A 23670-nucleotide genomic window follows, 5' to 3' on the forward strand; every position below is an offset into this window, starting at 1 on the left:
TTTCTTTTTTAGCAGATGTACAACATGCACACTCTGCTTTATTCCTTATTCAGGTTTTACGGTACATGCTGTCTGACCTTTAATGAAGCTTCACTGTGAATTTTGAGTTCTTTTTTGTCTGTTCATGAAGTTTTCTTCTGCTTCAATTCTGAATTTCAATTCTAGTTTTTATTTTTTCCCCAGCCATACCTGGTTGTGCTCAGGGCTTTCTCCTGCCTCTGAGCACAGGGATCACTCCTGGTGGGCTTGAAGGACCACAAAGGGTGCTGGGGATGAAACCCAAGTTGCATATGGCCACTGTACTATCTCTCCAGCCATGATTCCCTAATCATTATCTATTGTGTACCTCTCAGACTCCCTTTTCACACCCCAAGTCTTCCAGTTTTAACTACTACTCATCAGACAATTCCTTAGGAATATACTCAAGTCATCTTCATCCACACTGTGCTAAAGCTGCTTGCCATCTCGATCTCAATCTTAACTTTTACAACCTCTTCCAAATCTTTTAGGTGCCACACAGATACTTCTTGGTGATAGTACCATAAGGTCAAGCCATATAGACAGAGAGATAAACACTGGATGTAGTCACAGACGCAATCTTTCCAGAATTATATGTCTTCCTCAGTTATAGTAATAGCCCCCAGAAGTTCTGCTCATAGTGTGGCTATAACATTTCTGTAATCCCTTCAGCCACTGGCTGGAATTAAGACAAGGTACTGGAGGAAGAAACCCAACTCTGATAGAAAAAGATTAAGCAAGAAAGTAATCATGTATAAGGAGCATCAGCAGTAACAAGCAAAGTCATGGCAGGTATATTATTCTCCAAGTAGTATTTTTCCATTTCTGCCACAGCAATTCTGGAAGGAGCTTAGAAGAGAAGCATTTATAACATTTATCTTGCAGATGTTCTTATCAGGGGAATTTTGGCAAATGATAGCTTGAATATGCATTCTTGATACACTCTGCATCACATTCCCACTAAGCACAAAGCTGCTAAAATAAGCAAGGTGACAGCATCTGCAGATTGTAAGGAAAGTATAAGGTTCTGTAAGGCTTATGGGAGAGGACAAACATAAAATTTAAGTTATCTTTAACTGAATATTTACATGAGGCTAGTATATAAAAGAAGAGAGGAAGGGAGACAAAGAAGGCCAATCTAGAACGATTAATACTTCTTTCTCTTAAAAAAAATACAACTCCTTTTAACTTATTTATGTTCAGGGCACATCTGGCTGTGCTCAGGGGACCATATGTTCTGCTGGGGATCAAATGCAGGTCACCAGCACTCTGTATAGTACCCAAAACTCAAATAGTAGTGACCCCTGAACATAGCTAGGTGTGGTACAAAAACAAAAGACAAAAGGCGAAAAATGAGACCTCAAATGGCCTGACAACGTGCTTTGCATTTGAATGCCTCCTACTCCAAACTGCTACACTGCGTGATCATGGGGGGGCTGTTACAAAATTGAAATTAAAAAAATCTGCTCACATATAGATGAAAACGAAGAGTGTCATGGTGAGTGAAATATGTCAGAAGAAGGTCAGAGATAAAATGGTCACACTCATTTGCGGGATATATAAAATAAATAAAAATTTAAGAATAATATCCAAAGACAGTAGAACTAGCAATCAGGAAGATTTTTCCATAGTAGGGAGCTTGCCATAAGTTGATAAGTGTAGTTAGGACAGAGAAGGGGCCACTACGGCAATGATAACTGTAAATGATCACTCTGGACAAAAATTGAGTGCTGAAAGTGACATATAAGTAAGTGAATTGCAAATCATAGGCACAGATGGGGGTAGGTGTCTGCCACAGAGGTAGGCTGGGGGTGGGAAGGGAGAGGAAGACTGGGGATATTGGTGGCAAGAAACTACAGTGGAGAAGAGATGAGTTTTGAACAGTTTATGACTGAAACCCAATCATGAACTCTTGAATTGTGTATTTCAGTGTGATTCGATTTAAAAAACAAAAACCAAATTCCCTTCCATAGGATAAATTGCATACTTTTACAGGCCTATTTGTATTTTCCCATTTAAATATGTATTTTTTTTCTTATTTGGGCCACATCATGGTGCTGATGCTCAGGGGTCACTCTTGGCTCGGCGCTCAAGAATTTTTCCTGGTGGTGCATGGGGGACCTTATGTAATGCCAGGGATTGAACATGGGTAGGCTGCATGCAAGACAAGAGCCCTTCCCACTGTAGTGTGGCTCTAGACCCTTTCATTCAAATGTTCTTAAGTCTCTTTTCTCTTACTAAATTTTATATTTGTAGGTTTTATCTGTTTCATAGAAACTCTAAAATATATTAGCATAGACTTTTAAAAAATTGTATTTATGACAGGGAAAACATAATAATTACAGTAAGATCCAAATACAAAATAAAATTTAATGTACTTTATTTGAGATGCCAAAGTTGAAAACTTATTTATACAAATGATAGGCAGTTTACTACACTGTATTAAACAATTTGCATTTATTTACATAGGCTAGAATCATACATCAATCATCAAAAATTGACTTATTGCTTTATTTTCTGATAATTCTATTTGCCCATCCTTTATATTTTGCTGGAGCAGGTATTATAAAAGAAATTGGTTATATGCCTGTGAACGGAGCAGGCTGGAGGTAGGAGGGAACGGGGGAGGGGGGCACTGGTGGAGAGAAGGGGGGATTGAACTGAACACTGTCACTGTCACTGTCCTCCCGTTGTTCATCTATTTGCTCGAGCGGGCCCAGTAACATCTCCATTGTGAGACTTGTTACTGTATTTGGCATATCGAATACGCCACGGGTAGCTTGCTGGGCTCTGGGTGCTGAACACTGTATGTCTAAAGTACCTCAAATATTAACTACTTTGTAAATCATTGTCTTAATAAAAATAATTTTTTAATTACTCTGTTAGTCATTTAATGGTAACAAGAAATATAAATTAAATTATTATGAACTTGTTATAAGAGCGGGCTTGAGAAACGGTTGGGAAAACAGAGATAGTGGTGGAGGGAAGGTGACAGTGGTGGTGGGATTGGGATTGGGATCTTGAAAGCCTGTAACAAATCATCACTAACAACTTTGTAAAGCATGATGTTTAAATAAAGTGGGAAGATAATAACTTCGTTGTTGAAGCTTTAAAAAAACCTTCTGATTTAAGTATGCATTTTTAGCTTTATTATGACCATGGTCCCCCTTCTGATCTTGTTTCCTTTCTGTGGTTCCTAATCTCATGTGCTCCTAACATTTATGTAATTTTTCACCTGTAGCTTCCACTGAGTATCCTGGGGCCCCAGATGAGAAATAGTCTATTATTATGATGAAAACTTTATCACAGTGAGAATGAACTAAGTGCTCCGGAAGTTGAGAGAGGGTAGAAAAATTCTCAACAGAGCTTCAGGGATGTATAGTACAATGGTAGAACACTTGCCTTGCAAGTGTTTAGGCATTGGATTCAAGAACTCACATAAAATAGGTGTCAACATAATAGACATAGAATTCGTAATTAAAGAAGGATAGGACATGGTAGATATATCTAAGAGAACATGCATGTGTCTAAGAAAAGAAAAGGAGGAAACAGACAGCTATCCTGACCATTTAAAAGAAGAAAATAAATATACCTGATTCTTACCTACTTGCTGCCAAAATTGAAAAACGGCACTTAAAAGCATATCCAAGTAAAATTCATTGATTCTAAGTAAAATTAGATAACCTTATACTCGGAACAATAATTCACGACAACATATACAAACTGCATCTCCACATACAGAGCACTTTATCTAGGTTCAAACCTCTTAAAATAAGCAAACAGCTGACATCCAATACAGCTAATATTCTACCTGAGGAAAATCTCTTTATCAATGATCAATTTACTGAACCTGAAGTAAAAAATTTTCCTTTAGCATCTGCTCTTAAAAAAAAAAAAGGGAAAGAAAGGACTGAGTACTACAGATAGTACTAGGGTTAGAGGCATAATTTGCATGCAGCTGACACTTGCCATTGGCTTCCTGACCAATTATCGGTCCTCAAACATTTCTGTATGAAGCTCTGGAGAACCTCAAGCACCACCAGGTGGCCCCAAATATCATTTGCACCATAAAGACCAAACAACATTGCATCCTCAGGCTTAATATTGAACCAATGGCCCAGTTGACCCAAAACTGCCAGGTAGGATCCCTAGAACTTGTGAGCACTAAGATCTTAGGGTGCTCCCTGAAAAATTATGTATTGAAATACACTTTAAAATAATAAAATTATGGGCTGGAGTGACAGCACAGCAGATAGGGCATTTGCCTTGTAGGTGACTGACTGGGGTTCGATTCCTCTGTCCCTCTCAGAGAGCCCAGCAAGCTCCCCATGGCATATTTAATATGCCAAAAACAGTACCAACAAGTCTCACAATGGAGATGTTATTACTGATGTCCGCTTGAGCAAATTGATGAACAATGGGAGGACAGTGCTACAGTGATAATGGACTGGAATTTATAATCACTTCTCCTTTATAGTAAGCACTATGTTAAGCTCTAAAAATATAGACCTCTGCAAGAAGACTCCTCTATCCTGGTATGTTAGATACTAGCCTTATCTTGCTCTTGCTCAGCAATTCACATATAACTGTAGTTTTGGCGGCAACAGAAAATTCAGAGCTTACACCAGGATCTGTACTCAGGAATAATTCCTGGAAGGGTTTGGGGAACCATTATGCAGTGCCGGGGATCGAACCTGGACCAGATGTGTGCAAGGCAAGTGCCATAACTGCTGTACTATCACTCCTGCCCAATTCTCTAATAATTTTTATAAATGTTTTGAAAAGCAATGATCAGTTCACTGATGACTAGCCACAGCCTTTGTGATCACGTAATCCATAACTAATATCAAATCTCAGCATGCTCCAGGAGGCAGATTACATACTATAACCTAGAATAAAAAAAGATGTCATACCATGCCTTGCACGAGACCAACCCGGCCGACCCAGGTTCGATTCCTCCACCCCTTTCAGAGAGCCTGGCAAGTTACTAAGAGTATCTCATTCGCAGGCAAAGCCTGGCAAGCTACCCATGATGCATTTGATATGCCAAACACGGTAACAAGTGTCACAATGAAGTCATTACTGGGCCCGCTTGAGCAAATCGATGAATAATGGGAGAACAGTGACAGTGACCATGTAAGAAATCTGAGGCCCACATGTGAAAATTTAAAAGCATCTGACCATGGAAAAAGGAATGCTAAGAAAACAAAAGATGGAACATAAAGTACATTAATTAAGATTCATTTGTACTTTCTTGAAAGTCCAAAATTAATACATTAGTTCATGGAGCTGGAAATGGCTACAATTCTGGTTAGCTCACTGAAAGTTAAATACAAGGTTAAAATACCATACTTCCCTGGCAGAGACATGGACAGAAAAAAGAATGAATTTAGGAAAATAGAAATGCTATGCTACTTTAAACTGATGAAGTTGGTCTCACACTGAACAGGTACTCAAAATACGAGATGACTGACACCTGTTTTTCTGTAAGACATTAGCAGAAGCTGATAATGAAAAAAAAAAAACTTTAAAAAATGTTCCCATGCTAACATTACAGAATCTCAAGACTTTTGAGGCCTAGATTACATAAATCTGCAATTCAAATGTTTGTATTACATTGGTGAAGGAACAGGTGTTGGAACACTGTATGACCAAAATCCAATCATGAACAATTTTGGAATTGTATTATCTCATGGTGATTCAAATACATAGCACCATCCTCCCTTGTTCATCGATTTGCCCAAGCGGGCACTGGTAAAGTCTCCACTGTGAGACTTGCTGTTACTGTTTTTGCCATATTGAATACGTCACGGGTAGCTTGCTAGGCTTTCCCATGTGTGCAGGATACTCTCGGTAGCTTGTTGGGCTCTCCAAGAGTGGCAGAGGAATCAAACCCAGGGCCCTACCCGCTATGCTATTGCTCCAGCCCTCAAATACATAAATATTTTTTAAAGTGTGTGTTTCATAAGCCAGCAAATCTCAAAATAAAAATGAAATTAAAGAATAGAGTTGGGGCCGGAGTGATAGCACAGCAGGTAAGGTGTGTGCCTTGCAGATGGCCAACCTGGGTTCAATCGCCAGCATCCCATATGTTCTCCCAAACACCGCCACGAGTAATTCTTGAGTGCAAAGCCAGGAGTAACCAACCCCTGAGCATTGCTGGGTGTGACTCAAAAAAAAAAAAAGAATAGAGTTGATATGTGTGTGTGTGTATGTGTGTGTATATAGGCTTTTTGTGTCACTTCCAGAGATACTTAGGAATTACTCCTGGTGGTGCTCTGGAGTACCACATGGGATACTGTGTGAAAGTCAAGTGCCTTACCCATTGTACTAACTAACACTCTGGGCCCGGTAAAAAGTATATTCTGGTTTTAGACTTTTTTCATGTACTAGGTCAAATGATTGTGGAGCCATTCTGAACTGCCAGGCCCCTTTGGAGTTGCATTAACTCCTCATTACAAGAGATATGATATCAGAAGAAGGCAAATAAAATTATCTGAAAATATTTTTCTCAGTTAACTTGCTCTAAATACATTTTAAAATCACTGTCACTGTCCTCCCATTGTTCATCGATTTGCTCGAGCGGCCCCAGTAATGTCTTCATCGTGAGACTTGTTGTTATTGTGTTTGGCATATCCAATACGTCACAGGGAGCTTGCAAGGCTCTGCCGGGCGGGCGGGATACTCTCGGCAGCTTGCCGGCTCTCCAAGAAGGGCAGAGGAATCGAACTCAGGTCGGCTGGGTCAGCCACATTCAAGGCAAACGCCCTACCCACTGTGCTATTGCTCCAGTCCACATTTTAAAATAACTTGATTAATTTGGAAAAAATGTATTGCAAAGTCGTTCCTACCCTGCAAAATCCTTCTCCTTGAAACTTTAAAGCAGATACCTAAATTTTAACATGATATATTCTAGCACTCAATACAAGATCTACAAAGTAGTTTCTACAGAATCAGAATCACATTAAGTCCAGTAAAAAATAACTTACAATGTTCATAAACAAAAGCATATTTAAAATTATTTCATACAATTTTATCCTGATTTCATCCTCATAAGAAATTCAATAAGCAAGAAAATAATTACCAATAAGGAAACTATAAGTGGAAGCTATTTACTGATTTGGCCAAGATTATTCCAGCTAATAATGGTAACTTTCTATTTCAATATTCTGACAGGGCAGTATTTTACCCACTATGAATAAGAGTTAATTATAGATCCACCAAAGCAAAGAACACCTGGAGAGCCTTTTCTTAATGTTCAAAACAATATTGAGCCAATTTTATTATGAGCCCCAAATTCCACAAATCTTAAAAGAGGATTCTGTAATCTGTACTCTGTACCAGGACTAAACACACAAGGTATCCTGGCTTTTCCCTTTTCTCTAAAATTCTACTCCTTGTGGCCTCAAGTAATAACAGATTTACTTTCTTCTTCTTCCTCCACTTTTTTTGGGGGGGAGGGGGTGCTTTGTTACTTTATAATCTAGTTATTGTCCTATCAAAGTCACTATGTACGTGTCAGTGTATGAAGCAGATCTACCTTTAAAACCTTTGTCAGGGCCGAAGAGCTATTTCAATGGGTTAAGAGCCCATGCTACTGGGTTCATTTCCTGGTAATATATAAAGATATATATTAGTATATATAGTAGTATATATACTAATTTTAACATGATATATTCTAGCACTCAATACAAGATCTACAAAGTAGTTTCTACAGAATCAGAATCACTTTAAGTCCAGTGAAAAATAACTTAGAATGTTCATAAACAAAAGCATATTTAAAATTTTTAGTACCTTTGTGTATGGCCCCCAAAACCAAAATAATAAATAATACTCTTGTCAGGTAGCATATCTTATAACTAACGACTCTTCTTTTTGTGGCATATTGACCTCTACAAACTAGTATCTCCTCCACCTCTTATAAATAAATCCATATTTTCTCTCCTCTGGAACCAACAACCTGAGGCATTTCAATATCCTTGCTCAAGAATACCCAGTATCTTAAAACTTAAATTTTTATATCTTCTGAAAATTGCCAATACTTTTATTTCAAAGTCCCCATTCGCAACAACACATTAGGGATTACTACATGTTAGATATCAATTTAAATACCATCTGATATGACCTCTAATTTCTGTCCATTTAGCATAAACACCCTAACCCCAGCAACATGCCTTTAAAGCTTCACAAACTTTAGTCCTATAACTACTTATTATCATAATGCAATTTACTTATTTATCCTGTAGGTATGAAAACAACTTATCATATATTCTAGAACAAATACAGGACAAAAGAGGGTGTTTGAGAATAGTGCTGAGATTATTTAGTGGTTAAACGTACCTGCCTTGTAAGCATGAAGCACTTTGTTCAATCTCTGATGCCACCCACATATATCAAGCACAGTCCCAGCAGTTCTACTTGACTGGAACCCTAGGCACAGTACAAAGTGTGTACCAGGTACATGTCAGCAAAACAACAAAACCAGGGAAGCTACAAATCTCCATGTGTAAGAACCAACACCAGATGAAAAAGCCCCACAGTGAACCCCATTCATTTTTTTTCTCTTCTACTTCATTTCAGTATTGATCAGCTACATCTGGGATTTATAAAGAAACATCAGAAATATTTCACTAAATAGTTCTTTAAAATACTTTTGACATCCTTTATAAAGTCCTTCAAGTGTTATATAACCAAGGAATAATTTGCAATGGTATATAATATTGGGCTAGAGCAATAGCACAGCAGGTAGGGCATCTGCTTTGCACGCAGCCAACATGGCCAACCCGAGTTTGATTCCTCCGCCCCTCTCCGAGAGCCTGGCAAGCTACCAATAGTATCTTGCCCGCACGGCAAAGCCTGGCAAGCTACCCATGACATATTGATATGCCAAACACAGTAACAAGTCTCACAATGTTACTGGGCCCGCTGGAGCAAATCGATGAACAACGGGAGGACAGTGACAGTGACAGTGATATAATGTGATAAGTATGCACTGGCTGGTACTAAAGAATTAAGACAACATTATTATAGTAAATTTAACAAACTTCTATGGGTGTACATAATGTCACGGACTGTTTAAAAAGACAACTGAAATAAAAACATTCCTGCTATAGTTATATCAAGAACATACCAAGGCAAGTGTCCCTGAGAGTGATGGAGAAACTCTGGGAAAACATGGAGTTTTAATGGGGATAGAGAGTTCATAAAGGTTATGTTTGAGGGTGTGAATTCAGATGTTTTTTTTTTTTTTTCCTGAGAAGAATTAGAAAACATTCATATTTTAGTTCCATAATACTCAGGGAAATAGACTACACGTTTTAAAACTGGTAATTCTAAACCATTCTTTGTTGTATTTCAAGTAATTTTAAACTTCTACAAACCACTCAAAACACAGCTGGGGGGTGTTGGGGGGGCAGAGACAACAATACAGGAGTTAAAATGCTTGTCCTGCATGTGGCTGAAGCAGGATCAATCCCAGTCCTCAAAAATAAGTCCTGAACATAGCACAAAACTTCAACCCCAAAAATTTCTGGAATCAACTAAACCTGACATTTTAATTTTTTACACTGAACAGCAAATTCACATTTTTAATATTGAGTTACAGAACTATAGGCGTAACAAATTTAGTCTTTATAAAGCCACTAATAATTTCTATACATTTCACTCATTTCATTAACAGCAACTAACAGATTTATCACTGAGTCTACATTTATGTTCTCTGAATATGCTTGTGCTATTTCCAGGTTAAGAAAACCTCTGCGGGGGGGGGGGGGGGGGGGGGTGGCGGCGGTGCGGGTGAGAGCCCTCCCCACCCCCAGAGACCAGCCCCAGCAGCTGAAAACCTCCACAACCCAACCTCCACCATGTTCCAGGTCACTCCCCACACACTCAGGCCAAGCCTCACTCTCAAGTGAACCTATTTCTGGACCACAAGGCTGCGAATGACACATCATAAGACACTCCCTACCCATTCTCCAAGAGTACCACACCACATTTGATGGGGTTCAAATAGTAAGTAACCAATCTTAGAGGGAAGTATATATATGTATATATATGCATATATACACATTTTCAGATATATATACAAAAGTTCACATCATTCATCCTTTAACAACATGTCAGTGATATCCTAAAAAATGTCTTAATGGCCCCTGCCAAAATAGAACAATCTTCTCACTGTTTCTTTATGGATACTTTTTTGTTACATTTTCAGTGGTTTTTCATAACAAACAATACAAAAATATATTATTTCAGCTGTGCTTTGGGACAGGGCTTGGGGCTTGGGATGGAAACATCCCAAATATAGCGGTGAGAAAGTCTAACGGTGGTGGGGCTGGAGAGAGAGCACAGCGGGTAGGGTGTTTGCCTTGCACGCGGCCGACCGGGTTCAATTCCCAAGTGTACTAAGCCTAGCCAGGTGAGACCCAACACACACACACACACACACACACACACACACACCAGATGTCCAACCTGACCCCCCCCACATCCCAGATGTCCAAACTGATCCAACACTAATGCCCCCTCCGCACATACCTCCCGCCCCAGATGTCCAACCTGCAAGATTGAACCTTTGTATTACAAGTAACAGAAGAGATTTTAAATGGGTGACGTTAAAAGCTGGAGAGACAGTATAATGGGTAAGGTGCTTGCTGTACATGCAGCTGACCCGGGTTCAATTATTGGCACTTACAGTCCCTCAAGCACCACCAGGCGTGATCCCTGAGCAGTCAGGAGCAAACTCTGAGAACTGTTGGTGTTATCCCAAAAAGCCAAAAACTTAATAATATAAGGAAAATGGGTGATATAGAGAAGAGCAAGGGTTTTGCCCTGACATATACCCAGTGCATGCTGTACCATGGTGAAGACAGTTGGCAAGCAAAAGACTGCGCCAAATCTCCATGGACTGTCTGGGTGAAAGACATTTACACCTAAATCAACCAGAACAAAGATATCATCTGGGGAGAAGAGCATTTGTAAAATCCCAAGAAATATATCCCTGGAACAATAGCTTACTTAAAAAAAGCTTCTTATCAGTAACAACTGGCATCATCTTATTAAAAAATACTTTTATGTCTCATACCTAAATCCATCTCATTCATGAGAAATCAGATCATGAGTGGTTGATAGCATATTTCTTTGGACAGCCCTTATTTAAATAAGAATGGATTGTGGTTAAATGAATGTAATCAGTTTTACTGAATACAGATAATAATTACAGGCCAGCAAAGGCAATCGCCACTATCCCTTCAAAAGGTAAGACTGGATTTGATTAGTCATGTTCACTTTTTCAGAAAAAGGAAGTATAATCTCAACCTGCTTAAAGATTAGTTTTCTATTCAATTTTATATAACTGATCATACTTAACAAATCTGAAAATTGAGGAAATCACTTCACTCCCTCCTAGAACAGAGGAAGACTCATCTGTGTTTCAAGTTGTGTTTGTGTTTCAAGTTGTTTGTTAACCCAACTGTTTGTAAATTCTTCATGAAAGATTATGATATAATGTAGAATTAACTTTTAAATGGCTATTTAAAAATATATATTTGTAAGAAGTGCCTTTTGCCAACCCATTAAAGGAGATATATCACCTGTACAAATCTGTTAATTATGAGATCATAAGAAATAAGAAAAAAAATTCTCTAAAGTTCCTGGGCACTAATCAACACTGTGAAATGTACTAAATAGCCTCATATAAAAGGCAAATGATAGGACAAACACTAACAATACAATCACTCAAAATCTGTACAAGACAGTATTTCAACAATTTTCCCCAATATCAATGTAAATGCATGAATCAAAAGAGTGACTGGATAAATTATATAAAAATTTGGAGCTGGAAAGAGAGTACAGTGGGTAAGGAGATACCCTGAATGTGGCTGACCTGGTTCAATCCCAGCACCTCAAATAGTTCTAAGTGGCCCACCATGTATGCCCACCCCCACAACTGAAAAGAACGTAGGAGGCAGCTTAACAAAAGAGGTAAAAGACACAAATTAAACTGGAAATCACTACTAAAGGAAATAAAAGAGGACACAAGAAAATGGAAACAACTCACTGATTGGAAAGATTCAATCTAGCCCACAGCACTATTCAAATTCAACGCACTCCCTATAACAATATTCACGGCATTTTTATAAAACATAGATAAAACTGTTAAATTTGATATGAAGCACTGACTAAAACCCCCAATAACAGTCAAAGTAATAATCTTCAATATAGCACTGTCATTGGCAAAAAAAAAAAAAAAAAAGGTGGGGGGGAACTAAACCAAATAGGATTATATAGAAGTAAAAAGCTTCTGAACTGTGAAAACAAAAACAAAACAGAACCACCTAAACAACAAACAAACAAAAACTTATATCTAAAAAATAACCCCCTATTGGACAGGAAAAAATATCTTCACACATCATTCATCTGACAAAGAAATGATTTCCAAGATTTATAAGGAACTTACAAAGCTCATCAACAAAAAATAAGCAGCCCATCAAAAATTGAAAATTTTCTTTGCTAAAAAAATATAAACATAGTCAACACACATATGAAAAATTTTCATCATCACTATCAAGGGAATGCAAATAGAAACAACTCCAGCACCAACTGTCTATGTTGAAATGTCCAAAACCAATCAGTGCTACTGGTGCTATGGAAAAAAGGAACTCTCATTCACTTCTGTGGAACTGTTGTCTGGTTCAACCTTAACAAAACAGTTTAGACTTCTATTTGGGACACTAAAACGTTAATTCACGAAAACATATGCATATCTATGTTCAATAACAGCACTATTTAGCCAAGATCTGAAAACAACTCAAGAGCCCAACAACAAATGAATGGGAAAAAAGAAAGCTATATATACACAGAATACAACTCAACTAAGAGTAAAGATGAAATCTTGCAACATGCTGCAACCTGTATGAAATGGAGGGGTGTCACACTAAGAGATGCAATCTGAAGGGACAAGCCATATACTGGTTGACCTCACACACATATGTGAAATATAAAGAAACAAAGCAAGTTATTAGACAACAATGAAATAACTCTGCAATATTGCCAACAGATATTTGAATAGAGACTGCAAAGCTGAGAAAGAGGGACCTTGGAATAATGATAGATGAATACTAATACTCCGCTGATGGAGGTTGGCAGGGGAAAGGGTGTGTGTGGGGGGGGGAGGAGGGTGGTAATAGTAATGTAGCAGAATATATCTACTGTAAATCATCATAAAGAAAAAAAAACACCAGAGTGGCCAAAGAGAAAGTACAGACGTTATTGTGCTGCTTTGCATGTGCCATCTCCAGGTTTGATACCCAGGACCCAATACGTAATCCTAGCACAGCTGAGGGTCACCCATGAGCACAAAACCAGCAGAAGTGTGTGATATATGTGCTAGGATAGATAAAATAAACAAAATTGACCTCTTTTATAAGAAAGAAGGAAAAAAGTCCTTTTAAACATCATCAGGAAAAAAAAAAACATCATCAGGAAGAAAGTAATGTCTTTCTCTGGTGTGTCCCCCACCACAAACAAACAAAACAAAAATGATTCCACTTTAAAACTTTCAAACTTTAAATCACTTAGGTCCAGCAAATAATGAGAAACTATGCCAATACTATGTAAGTATATTTATTAAAGCGACACACACACACACACATATATATATGTATTTTTATATGTGTGTGTCTATATGTTTTCAGCAGCTTGGAAGTAATTTTTTAATATACTTTGGAAGGATTAATCTTTATACATGATTATAGTATAGTATATAAAGTACAAAAGGACATCCAATCCAAATTTACTGGGAACAAAAAGAAATTTTAAGAAATCTCATTTGTAGCTAGTTATATATTTATTTATTCTTCATGTTGCATTTCTTTGAATTTTGCTTTTGAGGACACATCTTGTGGTGTTCAGAGCCTACTCATAGCCCAATATTTTTAGGGGAGGGCCACTCTTGGAGATGCTTGGGGGAACATACAAACCCAGGGCTCCAATATGCAAAATATATGCTCCAACCCATTGAGCAGGTACCAAATTTCATTTCTTACTAAAAAGCAAGGGTTGCTTTATGTTTGGTTTTGAAGTCACTCCTGGCTCTGCTCAGGGTACCATACGGGGTGCCAGGAATTGAATCTGGGTTGGTTGCTCCAGCCCCCAAGTAAAGAAGATATTTTAAATCAGAAGCATTAACACAAATTAGGACCCTCCTTTAAAAGAAAACAGTAGACAGCAACAGTTTACTTTTATATATAAACATCTATAAACAATATTACAAGCACATAATCAAATTCAGAATAACTTAGGAGAGAAGGTTGGGTGGGGTTCCAAGAGGTGCTCCAAAGGCTTGGGGCTCCTCCCCATGATTCTCAGCCAATCATGTAAGTAGTTCATCGACACAGCCCAATATTTAGTGCTTCTTGGATACGGCAAAGGTAAAGGCCCTCCCGCTGATCGTCGATTTGCTCGAGCGGGCCCAGTAACGTCTCCATTGGAGACTTTGTTGTTACTGTGTCTGGCATATCGAATACTCTCGGTAGCTTGCCGGGCTCTCCGAGAGGGGCGGAGGAATCGAAGAGCCCGGCAAGCTACCGAGAGTATTCGATATGCCAGACACAGTAACAACAAAGTCTCCAATGGAGACGTTACTGGGCCCGCTCGAGCAAATCGACGATCAACGGGAGGGCCTTTACCTTTACCTTTACCTTGGATACGGCAATGTGATTGTGCAGGTAGCTCCAACACTACTTTAGTCTCCAGTGCCACACCATGGAGTCCCCAGGGGATTTGTAGAGCTACATCTGCTCTTGTTTATTGAACCATATAGTGGCAAGAATCAAAGTAGGGTTGTCAGCATGCAAAGTACATACCTAACCTCTGCAATATGCCTCAGAATTATCAAATTTATGAAATCTATTTTATGTTACCATACATTTTCTCATCAACACACTGTTCAACATATAAAAAAACACAATCCCCCCTTATCTTGTAATCAACAGATACTCATAAAGATACACACATTAAAAAAAAAGGTACATATACCTGAGAAATAAGAAGCAACTTAATTCTACTATACAAGCATAAACACACACACACACACACACACACACACACACACACACACACACACACACCCCTTGGCAGAAACTTTCTTAGTCTTCTCAAAAAGCATAAAAGTTTTAACAACATTTAACTGATGGGGGTTCGAGCAATAGTACAGTGAGTATGGCATCTGCCTCGCACACAGCCAAACCACGTTCCATCCCCAGCATTCCATATGGTCTCCTGAGCACTGCCAGGAGTATATTCCTGAGTGCAGAGCCAGGAGCAACCCATGAATACTGCTGGGTGTACCCCCATCAAAAAAAAAAAAAGAAGAAGAAGAAGAAGAAAAACAAAAAGGGAGGAAGGGAAAAAGAAAGGGAGGAAGCAGAGCAATAGTACAGCAGGTGGAGCATTTGCATTGCACACTGCAAATTGGGGTTTGATTCTGGACATTCCCCTGAATGGTCCCCTGAGCACTGCAGGGATTTCTGATGTTTGGAAAATGCTCCTGGCAATGCAGAGGGGACTGTGGTATCAGGAATCAAACCAAGGTCAGATGTAAATGTCGTAACACCTTTAAAAATATCTCTTCAGACCTCTCCCAACAATATTTAAATGAGAAAAACAGGGTTTACTGCTAAGACAACTGTGAATACCAAAAAGAAAACCAAATTATGCCTGTAAATATACATCATTTATAGGATGGCTCCAATTCCTTATTTACATAAATAAGCATTCTAATCAGTGCACTAAAACCAGTACATAAGGAAATTTTCCTAGCATTCAGCAACAACTCATAATAACTTAATCCAGTCATGTTAGTGAATAATATGTTAAAAATTACTGGGCCAGGAAGAGCTCACTAGGCAGAGACATGTCTGAGTGCCATCCCTAGCAATGCTTGGCTACCCCAGCATTGCAGTGTGTGATAGATGCTATACCACCAGAAATGGCTCCGATATCCCCAAGCACTTTACCATCAGGCACACACTGCAAAGAACATTGCCAAGTGTGACCCCAGAAGCTTTGCTGAGTGCAGGCCATATAAATTAAAAAAATTGTTTTTTAATATTTAGTCATAAAAAAATGCCCACAATAGTCTGTAAATAAACTTAAATACAGGTAGCACTGTAGCACTGTCCTGTTGTTCATTGATTTGCTCAAGCTGGCACCTGTAACATCTCCATTGTGAGACTTGTCACTGTTTTTGGCATATTGAATACGCCACGGAGAGTTTGCCAGGCTCTGCTATGTGGGCAGGATACTCTCGGTAGCTTGCAGGGCTCTCCGAGAGGGACGAAGGAATCGAACCCGGCTTGGCCGGGCTCGAACCCGTGCAAGGCAAACTCCCTAACCACTGTACTATGGCTTCAGTAAAAATTAGTAGGAAAAATTAAAAAAAAAAAACACAATGTAAAACTTGTAGGGTACAATTCAGTAGAGAGAGAAAAGATTAAGCTGAAATAGATGATCGGGGGCTGGAGCGATAGTACAGCAGGTAAGGCATCTGCCCTTCACATAGCCAATGTGGGTTCAATCCCCAGCATCCTCAGCATCCTACGTGGCTCCCTGAGCATTGCCGGGAATAATTCCTGAGTGCAGAGTCAGAAGTAACCCTTCCCTTATGCATCTCTGGATGTGACGCAAAAAAAAAAAAAAAAAAAAAAAAAAAAAAACCACCAAACAAACAAACAAACAAAAAAACCCCCACAAATTATGGTATGACAATAATAGTTGGAAATGATCATGCCGAGCAAGAACTGAATGTCAAAAGTAGGTAAGGGGATATAAACGACAACCTTTCATTATCTGTACTGCAAACCGAAATACTTGGTAGTGTTCACTGGTGGAAGAATGAGTGCTGAAACAACGTATGACTGAAAACTAATCATGAACAGTTTGAAGTTTTGAAGGGTCTATCTCAAATATATTCAATTCAAAAACAAAAAACAAACAAAAAAACAACCCCCAATCATGGAAGGCACCAACATCTTGATTACTAATCGATCCTTTCATAAAGTGAAAATCCAAAACAATTTATGATGGAAAATTGAGAGTATAAAACAGAATTAGGGAATAGTAATCAAAGAACACAGGACTGGACAAGAGGGAAAATTATGCATTAGTCATTATGTTGTTTTGAATACAGTTGAGATCATTAGTAAATACTGAATATTAAGTATTTTATTCATGTATTTTAATCAACAATATATATGCGTTAAAATTATTTTACTATGTATAGATTACCAACAAAATAAGGTTCCACATAAAATTACTGAAAACCAATGTAAGTAAACATATTTTATTACAATAGAAAATAAAATACACTCAAGAGAGAAAAGAGTTTCCTATCTCCTACAGAGACAGTAGAGTCCCATGAAGCAAATGCAGGCTATAAAAATGCTTAAATGGAAACAAACTCTTGCTATTTCTGCTTTTTCCCACCTGAATATTGTAATCGTACAGTAGATCTTCCAAAATAGTATTTTTGTAGCTCAGTTTCCTTTCAAAATATAATAAAGACACCGTGAATTTTAATGACAGAAATATTCAGTCTATTCTAATATAATGCTTATACTGCGGACAGATTGCCAGTGCTTAGATAACTTAAAATTCACTATTTTTTTCAAAGCCATTCTGTAATGCCACTACTACTACATGCCACCATTCCCACACAAATATCAAGATCCTTGAACAACCTGGTAGCATAAATTAAGAAGCAGTAAACACTAAAACTATATGACGTTCAAAAGACAATCCACTGTCCTCCCGTTGTTCATCAATTTGCTCAAGCAGGCCCAGTAACGTCTCCATTTTGAGACTTGTTACTGTATTTGGCATATCGAATACATCACGGATAGTTTGCCAGGCTTTGCCATGCGGGCAAGAGATTCTCGTTAGTTTGCTGGGCTCTCTGAGAGGGACGGAGGAATCGAACCCGGCTCGGCCAGGTTGGCTGCGCGCAAGGCAAACACCCTATCGCTGTGCTATCGCTCCAGTCCCTCAAAAGACAATAATGGTAAAAAAATTTAAAATAAATTAATTTGAAGTTGCCTGCTTTTAGTTCTAAAAGTAAAATTTGTTTCAAAAATATTACACTTGATTTGAAAATAAGTATTAAAACTAAGCAAAGAGCAGATGAAAATAATTACCATTTTCACATAAATTATCAACTCTTTTTTGGTTTTTGTTTTGGGCCATACCTGGTAGTGCTCAGGGTTCCTCCTGGCTTTGCGCTCAGGAATCATCCCTGGCAGAGTTCGGGTGAGCAAATGGGTCACCAATGTGCACAGCAATTGAATTATTAATTAGTATTATTAATAAAATATGGGCTGGAGCAAAAGCATAGCAGGTAGGGCGTTTGCCTTACACGGGTTCAAACCCGGGTTCGATTCCTCCACCCCTCTCAGAGAGCCCGGCAAGCTACTGAGAGTATTTTGCCTGCACGGCAGAGACTGGCAAGCTACCTGTGATATTCGATATACCAAAAAACAGTAACAACAGTCTCACAATGGAAATGTTACTGGTTCCCGTTCGAGCAAATCAATGAACAACGGGAGGACAATTAAGTATATCCTTAATTAATTAGTATTCACAGTGGTAACAGTAATGTGTGGTAATAATAATGCTAAAAATATTTAATTAGTATTAATAATGATGATTGTGTGTGTGTGTATGTGGTTCTAAAAGTAGAAAATGTATTAACACTGGGCTGGTGCGATAGCACAGCAGGTAGGGCGTTTGCCTTGCATGTGGCCGACATGGCCAACCCAAGCTTGATTTCTCTGCCCCTCTCGGAAAGCCCGGCAAGCTACTGAGAGTATCTCGCCTGCATGGCAAAGCCTGGCAAGCTACCTGTGACTTATTCGATATGCCAAACACAAGTAACAAGTAACAAGTCTCACAATGTTACTGAGCCCACTCCAGTTGATGAACAACAGGAGGAAAGTGACAGTATTAACATTTAAACTCCCCTCTTCCAGGCCATATAACAATTCCTGGCATAAAAAAGTTCTTTTGGAGCACATTTAATGTTATTTGCTAAATGAATACGGAGAGAGAGAAGAGTTAGTAAGTTGTAAAGGATCACATATATAATCATAATATTTTACTATATTGCTAATTCACAGCTTCAAATGTTATTTCATACCTTACTTTCAAATAGTCTTTTAATTTCACTTAAAATGTAAAAACAATTTACATGTTCTAAAAAAATTATATTATGCCAATAAAAGCAACCACAGCTTCTGTTACATGTAAGTCATTTACTGAACATGCAACCTAGATACCTCAATATAAAATAAAATGCCTTTTGTGGTACTTTACAAATAAAGCAAAGTAAATCTTTAGGATAAAATGCTAGATTACACTATCAACAAGAGTATGTAAAATAAAAATGTATATAATAACAGGCTCTACAACGGGTTATACTGCTTTACAAATCAAATAAAAACACTGAAAATTTACCTGCATTGCACTTTTCCCCAGTTTTACGACTTCAAATAATGTGACAGGCTCCCCTTCACCATTCTGTTGAGGGTGTCCATTAGCTCTTCCACGACCTGTTCCTCTAACTCCAGCATCAATTCTACTCTTCTCTCCTGGAGATTTTCGAGGCTTCTTATTTGTAGACTGAACAAAAAGATCAGGAAAAAATTGACTTAGATGCAGGCATACTTTGATACACAAAGAATGATTTCAAATTACTTTTGATCTTGTGGAAGGTAGTTAGCCTTTCTACAATAGGGAAGAGACACAATACTTTATCAAAAGAGGCATTATGATTGGATTAAAAATTAAAAACAAGTACAGATAGCAAAGAGTAAGTTACATGAACTATTAAAATTAAGCTTTTTAAAAAAACATTTTGCATTTAATACAATAATATTGCCAACATCATAAACATGACCTTAGCCCTCTTTCCCATCACTTACTATTTCATTTTTAATACTACATATGGGGCCAGGGAATGCAGTTCAAGCACAAAACACCTGTTTGATCCCTGACATTGTTCCACATGAGAGTGTGATGAGAGGAGAGGGGTGATTGTGGTAATGATGTATGCAAGGCTGGTGTTATCCCTGGCACCATTAATAATGATCTTTGGTGCTGCATATATGCCAGGAGGACAAGTAAAATGCATACAACCCCTGTCAAGAACCACAACTGTGTGTGTGTGTGTGTGTACTATATATAAATGAGCGCTGCAAGTAAAATGTGAATAACAAAAATAAAACAAAACAAAACTCTATTACAGTGAACACTACAACAATCAGGTGTATGAGTCCCAGTCATTTTAACAATTTCACAGAAAGTGTGAGGTGGTGTCTGGGGATCCACTGAAATAAAAACCATAATATGTTCTTATGTCCTCAAGAATCTCATTCAATAAAATACTGCTCGGAAAAGCTGCATATTCAACTTCACCCTCTACTAAAGTAATTCCAAATCATGAAATAAACTTATATTGAACTTATCTAACCATAATAAATATAGCAATGAACAGAACATTTCTGCCTTACTGGAGATTACATTCCTCAACTAACATTTCATGTCCCCAAATTTTAAAACACCAATGGAGCGCCTATGTACATCTACTTGACTGTTACAGTCAAGAAGAATTTGGTAGAATTGCTTTTATTAGCAATAATTATTTCCACAAATTTCATTTATAAATTTAATGCTTCACCAAATTTACCAATGAAATCAAAGTTGCTAAATGTAATAGATATTTTTTGAATTTCCTTAACAGGCCACATGATGTCTTCCCTTTTTAACAGATAAGAAATGTAGTGATGGAAAAGAAATGTTATAGTTTCCTCAGGTTCCAACTTTTCTTCTCAATCTTTATACTTACTCTTGAGTCATTTATAATCACTTTCATCAGTCAGAAAGGTGCTTACTTATAGGTGTTTTCCCTGCAATGCAGGTGACCCCAGTTCCACTACTTATCATCACTGAGCACTGCCAGGGGTCACTCCTAAACATAGCAGAGTGTGGTCCTGCCCTTGTCCATGCCCCCCCAAATTCACCCTCATGAGGAGTCTGCTTCCATTATTAATTACTCCTTGTTTCCAAATCTATCCTCATTTGTCCTACTTCATGATATTGGAGCTAAATCCTGAAAACATTTCTCTTATGTAAGTCTTCTGCTAATTAGACTTTCTAACTAGAGGGGACTGAAAGAGCACCATAAGCACAGTACGAAGGGGCTATTTTTTTCCATTCACAATACTTATATCTTTCATTTTCTATTCCTGTACACTTCATGGTGCTCTTTCACACCTCTCAGAGTTGACAGTTTGATATTTTTGTGGGTCAATATTTACTGTTTTAAATAATTAAAAGTTTTACATTTACAACAAAACTGCAGGCAAGTACTGTGGCTTCCGACACACATCCCATCTCAGGAAGGTTCACCTATTTTGTTCACCTTACCACCAGGGCCTTACAACTTGTTACAACGATAAGTTAATATTGCTACAGTAACACTAGTAAATCCCTATTTTACTTGTTTTTTCCCTTGGCAAACATTGAATTCTTATCATCTGTATTCAGATATTCTTCATTACTGTTACTGTCCAAGACCCATTTCTCAATGATACACATAGACTTATGTTATCTTAAGTCTTGCTGGGACATTTAGACTTTCCTGGTTTATTTTGACCTTGACAGTGTTGAGGAATAAAGGAAGTACTTTGTACAGCGTTCCTCAACTTGACTTTAGTGTTTTTCTCCTTACTAGACTGGAATGGTAAGTTTTAGGGAGAAAAGATGAGAGTGCTAATGTCACTTTGATCACAGAACACAAAATTAGTACAATCACTGACATATCTGAAGATAACCAGATGACTTAGGTGATATTTGCAGTTCTCTCTCCACTGTAAAGCCAGCCTCTCCCTCTCTGCCTCCCTCAGCCCCTAAAGTTGTAGGTTCTGACAAATGAACAGCATCATTACGTTAACTACAGTATCACAGAGAACTGTTTCAGCAAATTAAAAAAATTTAAATCCCTGTTTTACTTGTTTTTCCTCTTGGCAAACAGTGAATTCTCATCATCTATACTACACTATACTATACTATACTATACTATAGATATACATCTATACTATACTATATATAAGAATGTATAGTATACTGAAATAATACAGTATATCTCTTTCGACTGGCATCACTTAAAAAAAAACCATTTAAAATTATTACACTTTAGTAAATTAAATAAAGAGTTTGTCTCCTTTTTCTTTGTTTTGTTTGTTTTGAACCATATCTGAGTAAGCTCAGACCTTACTCCTGGTGATACTCAAAGAACCACATATGGTGCCAAGATAGAATCCAGGTTGGTCACAAGCAAGGAAATTGCCTTACCTGCTGTATTATCTCTCTGCCCTTTCTTTTCACGTTTAAGCGCTATTCCACTGTATGTATGTACCATATGTAGTGATCCATTTGTACTATAATGGGCATCATGTTCATCATTTAGTGTAACTTATAAAGTTGCTTTAAGCATCTGCATGTAGGGAGGGATAGGAAGGATCTGTATAAACTGATTTTCAATTCTTTCAGAGCACAAAAAAGCAACACTGAAGAGAACAATACTAGATTAAAAGATTGAAATTTTTAGCTTTTGCATGGTTGTCAAACTGCCTTTCAAATTTGCTGTACTAGTAAGATTTCCCATTAGCAATAAGACTTCCTACTACTTCACCTGGTTGCCAGGAAACTCATCTGGTCAGGGTTGATTTCAGCCATTCTTAGAGGTAAAGATTATTTTTAAAATAATGCTCAGGGGTTATGTAGTAAAGGGGATTCAAACTGGGGTGAAAAAGGTCCAAAGAATATGCTTATCTCTCTCACTTCATAAGATTAAGAATGTTTTAATAATTATTCACACATTTTTTGGCCCAAATAATCAAAGAGGAAATCTGTCTCCAAGACCATAACCGATTCTCTATCCTTTCACAATTAAACATAGTAGCCATAAGCATTTTATAACTGAATACCTGAACTACAACCAGTCTAAAATTAGATAGCAATAAAGGTTATACATTCAAAAGACTATAATCTCCATCGTCTTTGTATGCTATGAAAAATAGCATACAAGTATCTCATCAATAATTTTATATTAATACAAAATGGAGTTACATTTTATTAAAATTAACTTACCATATTTTTGTAATGTTGAAAAATATACTGCAGGTGCTATCATTAAATATTAAATATTAAAATGCAAGCCTGGTATATTTCTTTTAGATAATTTTATTCTATTTTAATACTATAACCATGGTAATCCTTAATAGCACCAATTCTAATCCTAATTACTTCCTTGTTTTGTTAACCTTTGACACCCAGGCACAGCCAAGTAATTTTATTGGTAACTACCAATTTAGTAATCAACATCACCAGATATTTCCATATAGACAAGTCTGACATACTGATCAATATTCAGTCACACTGATCAATATTCAGCTGTAGAAAAATACTGTTAATAGCACTCAGTTTAGTTTATCTCTAAATCCTGGCTCCTATCAACTCTTTGGAATTGTAAATACCTTCCCTATATTATCTGTGTGCAAAAATGTGCATACACAATTGTGCATATACAGAAGGGAATAG

The 23670-nt window shown here is 37.6% G+C and overlaps 1 protein-coding gene across 1 annotated transcript in view; it reads right to left on the reverse strand.

Annotated features, from left to right (window-relative positions):
• The window catches only part of STAG1 (STAG1 cohesin complex component), a 354244-nt gene that overhangs the window by 182338 nt on the left and 148236 nt on the right, over nucleotides 1-23670 (reverse strand). Inside the window, exon 4 of the mRNA XM_056121608.1 lies at nucleotides 19525-19689. Coding sequence (XP_055977583.1) covers nucleotides 19525-19689 — 165 coding nt within the window. The remainder of the gene's footprint in view (nucleotides 1-19524; nucleotides 19690-23670) is intronic.

Source organism: Sorex fumeus, unplaced genomic scaffold, assembly GCF_029834395.1.
Source record: "Sorex fumeus unplaced genomic scaffold, SorFum_2.1 ptg000044l, whole genome shotgun sequence".
Taxonomy (NCBI): Eukaryota; Metazoa; Chordata; class Mammalia; order Eulipotyphla; family Soricidae; genus Sorex; species Sorex fumeus.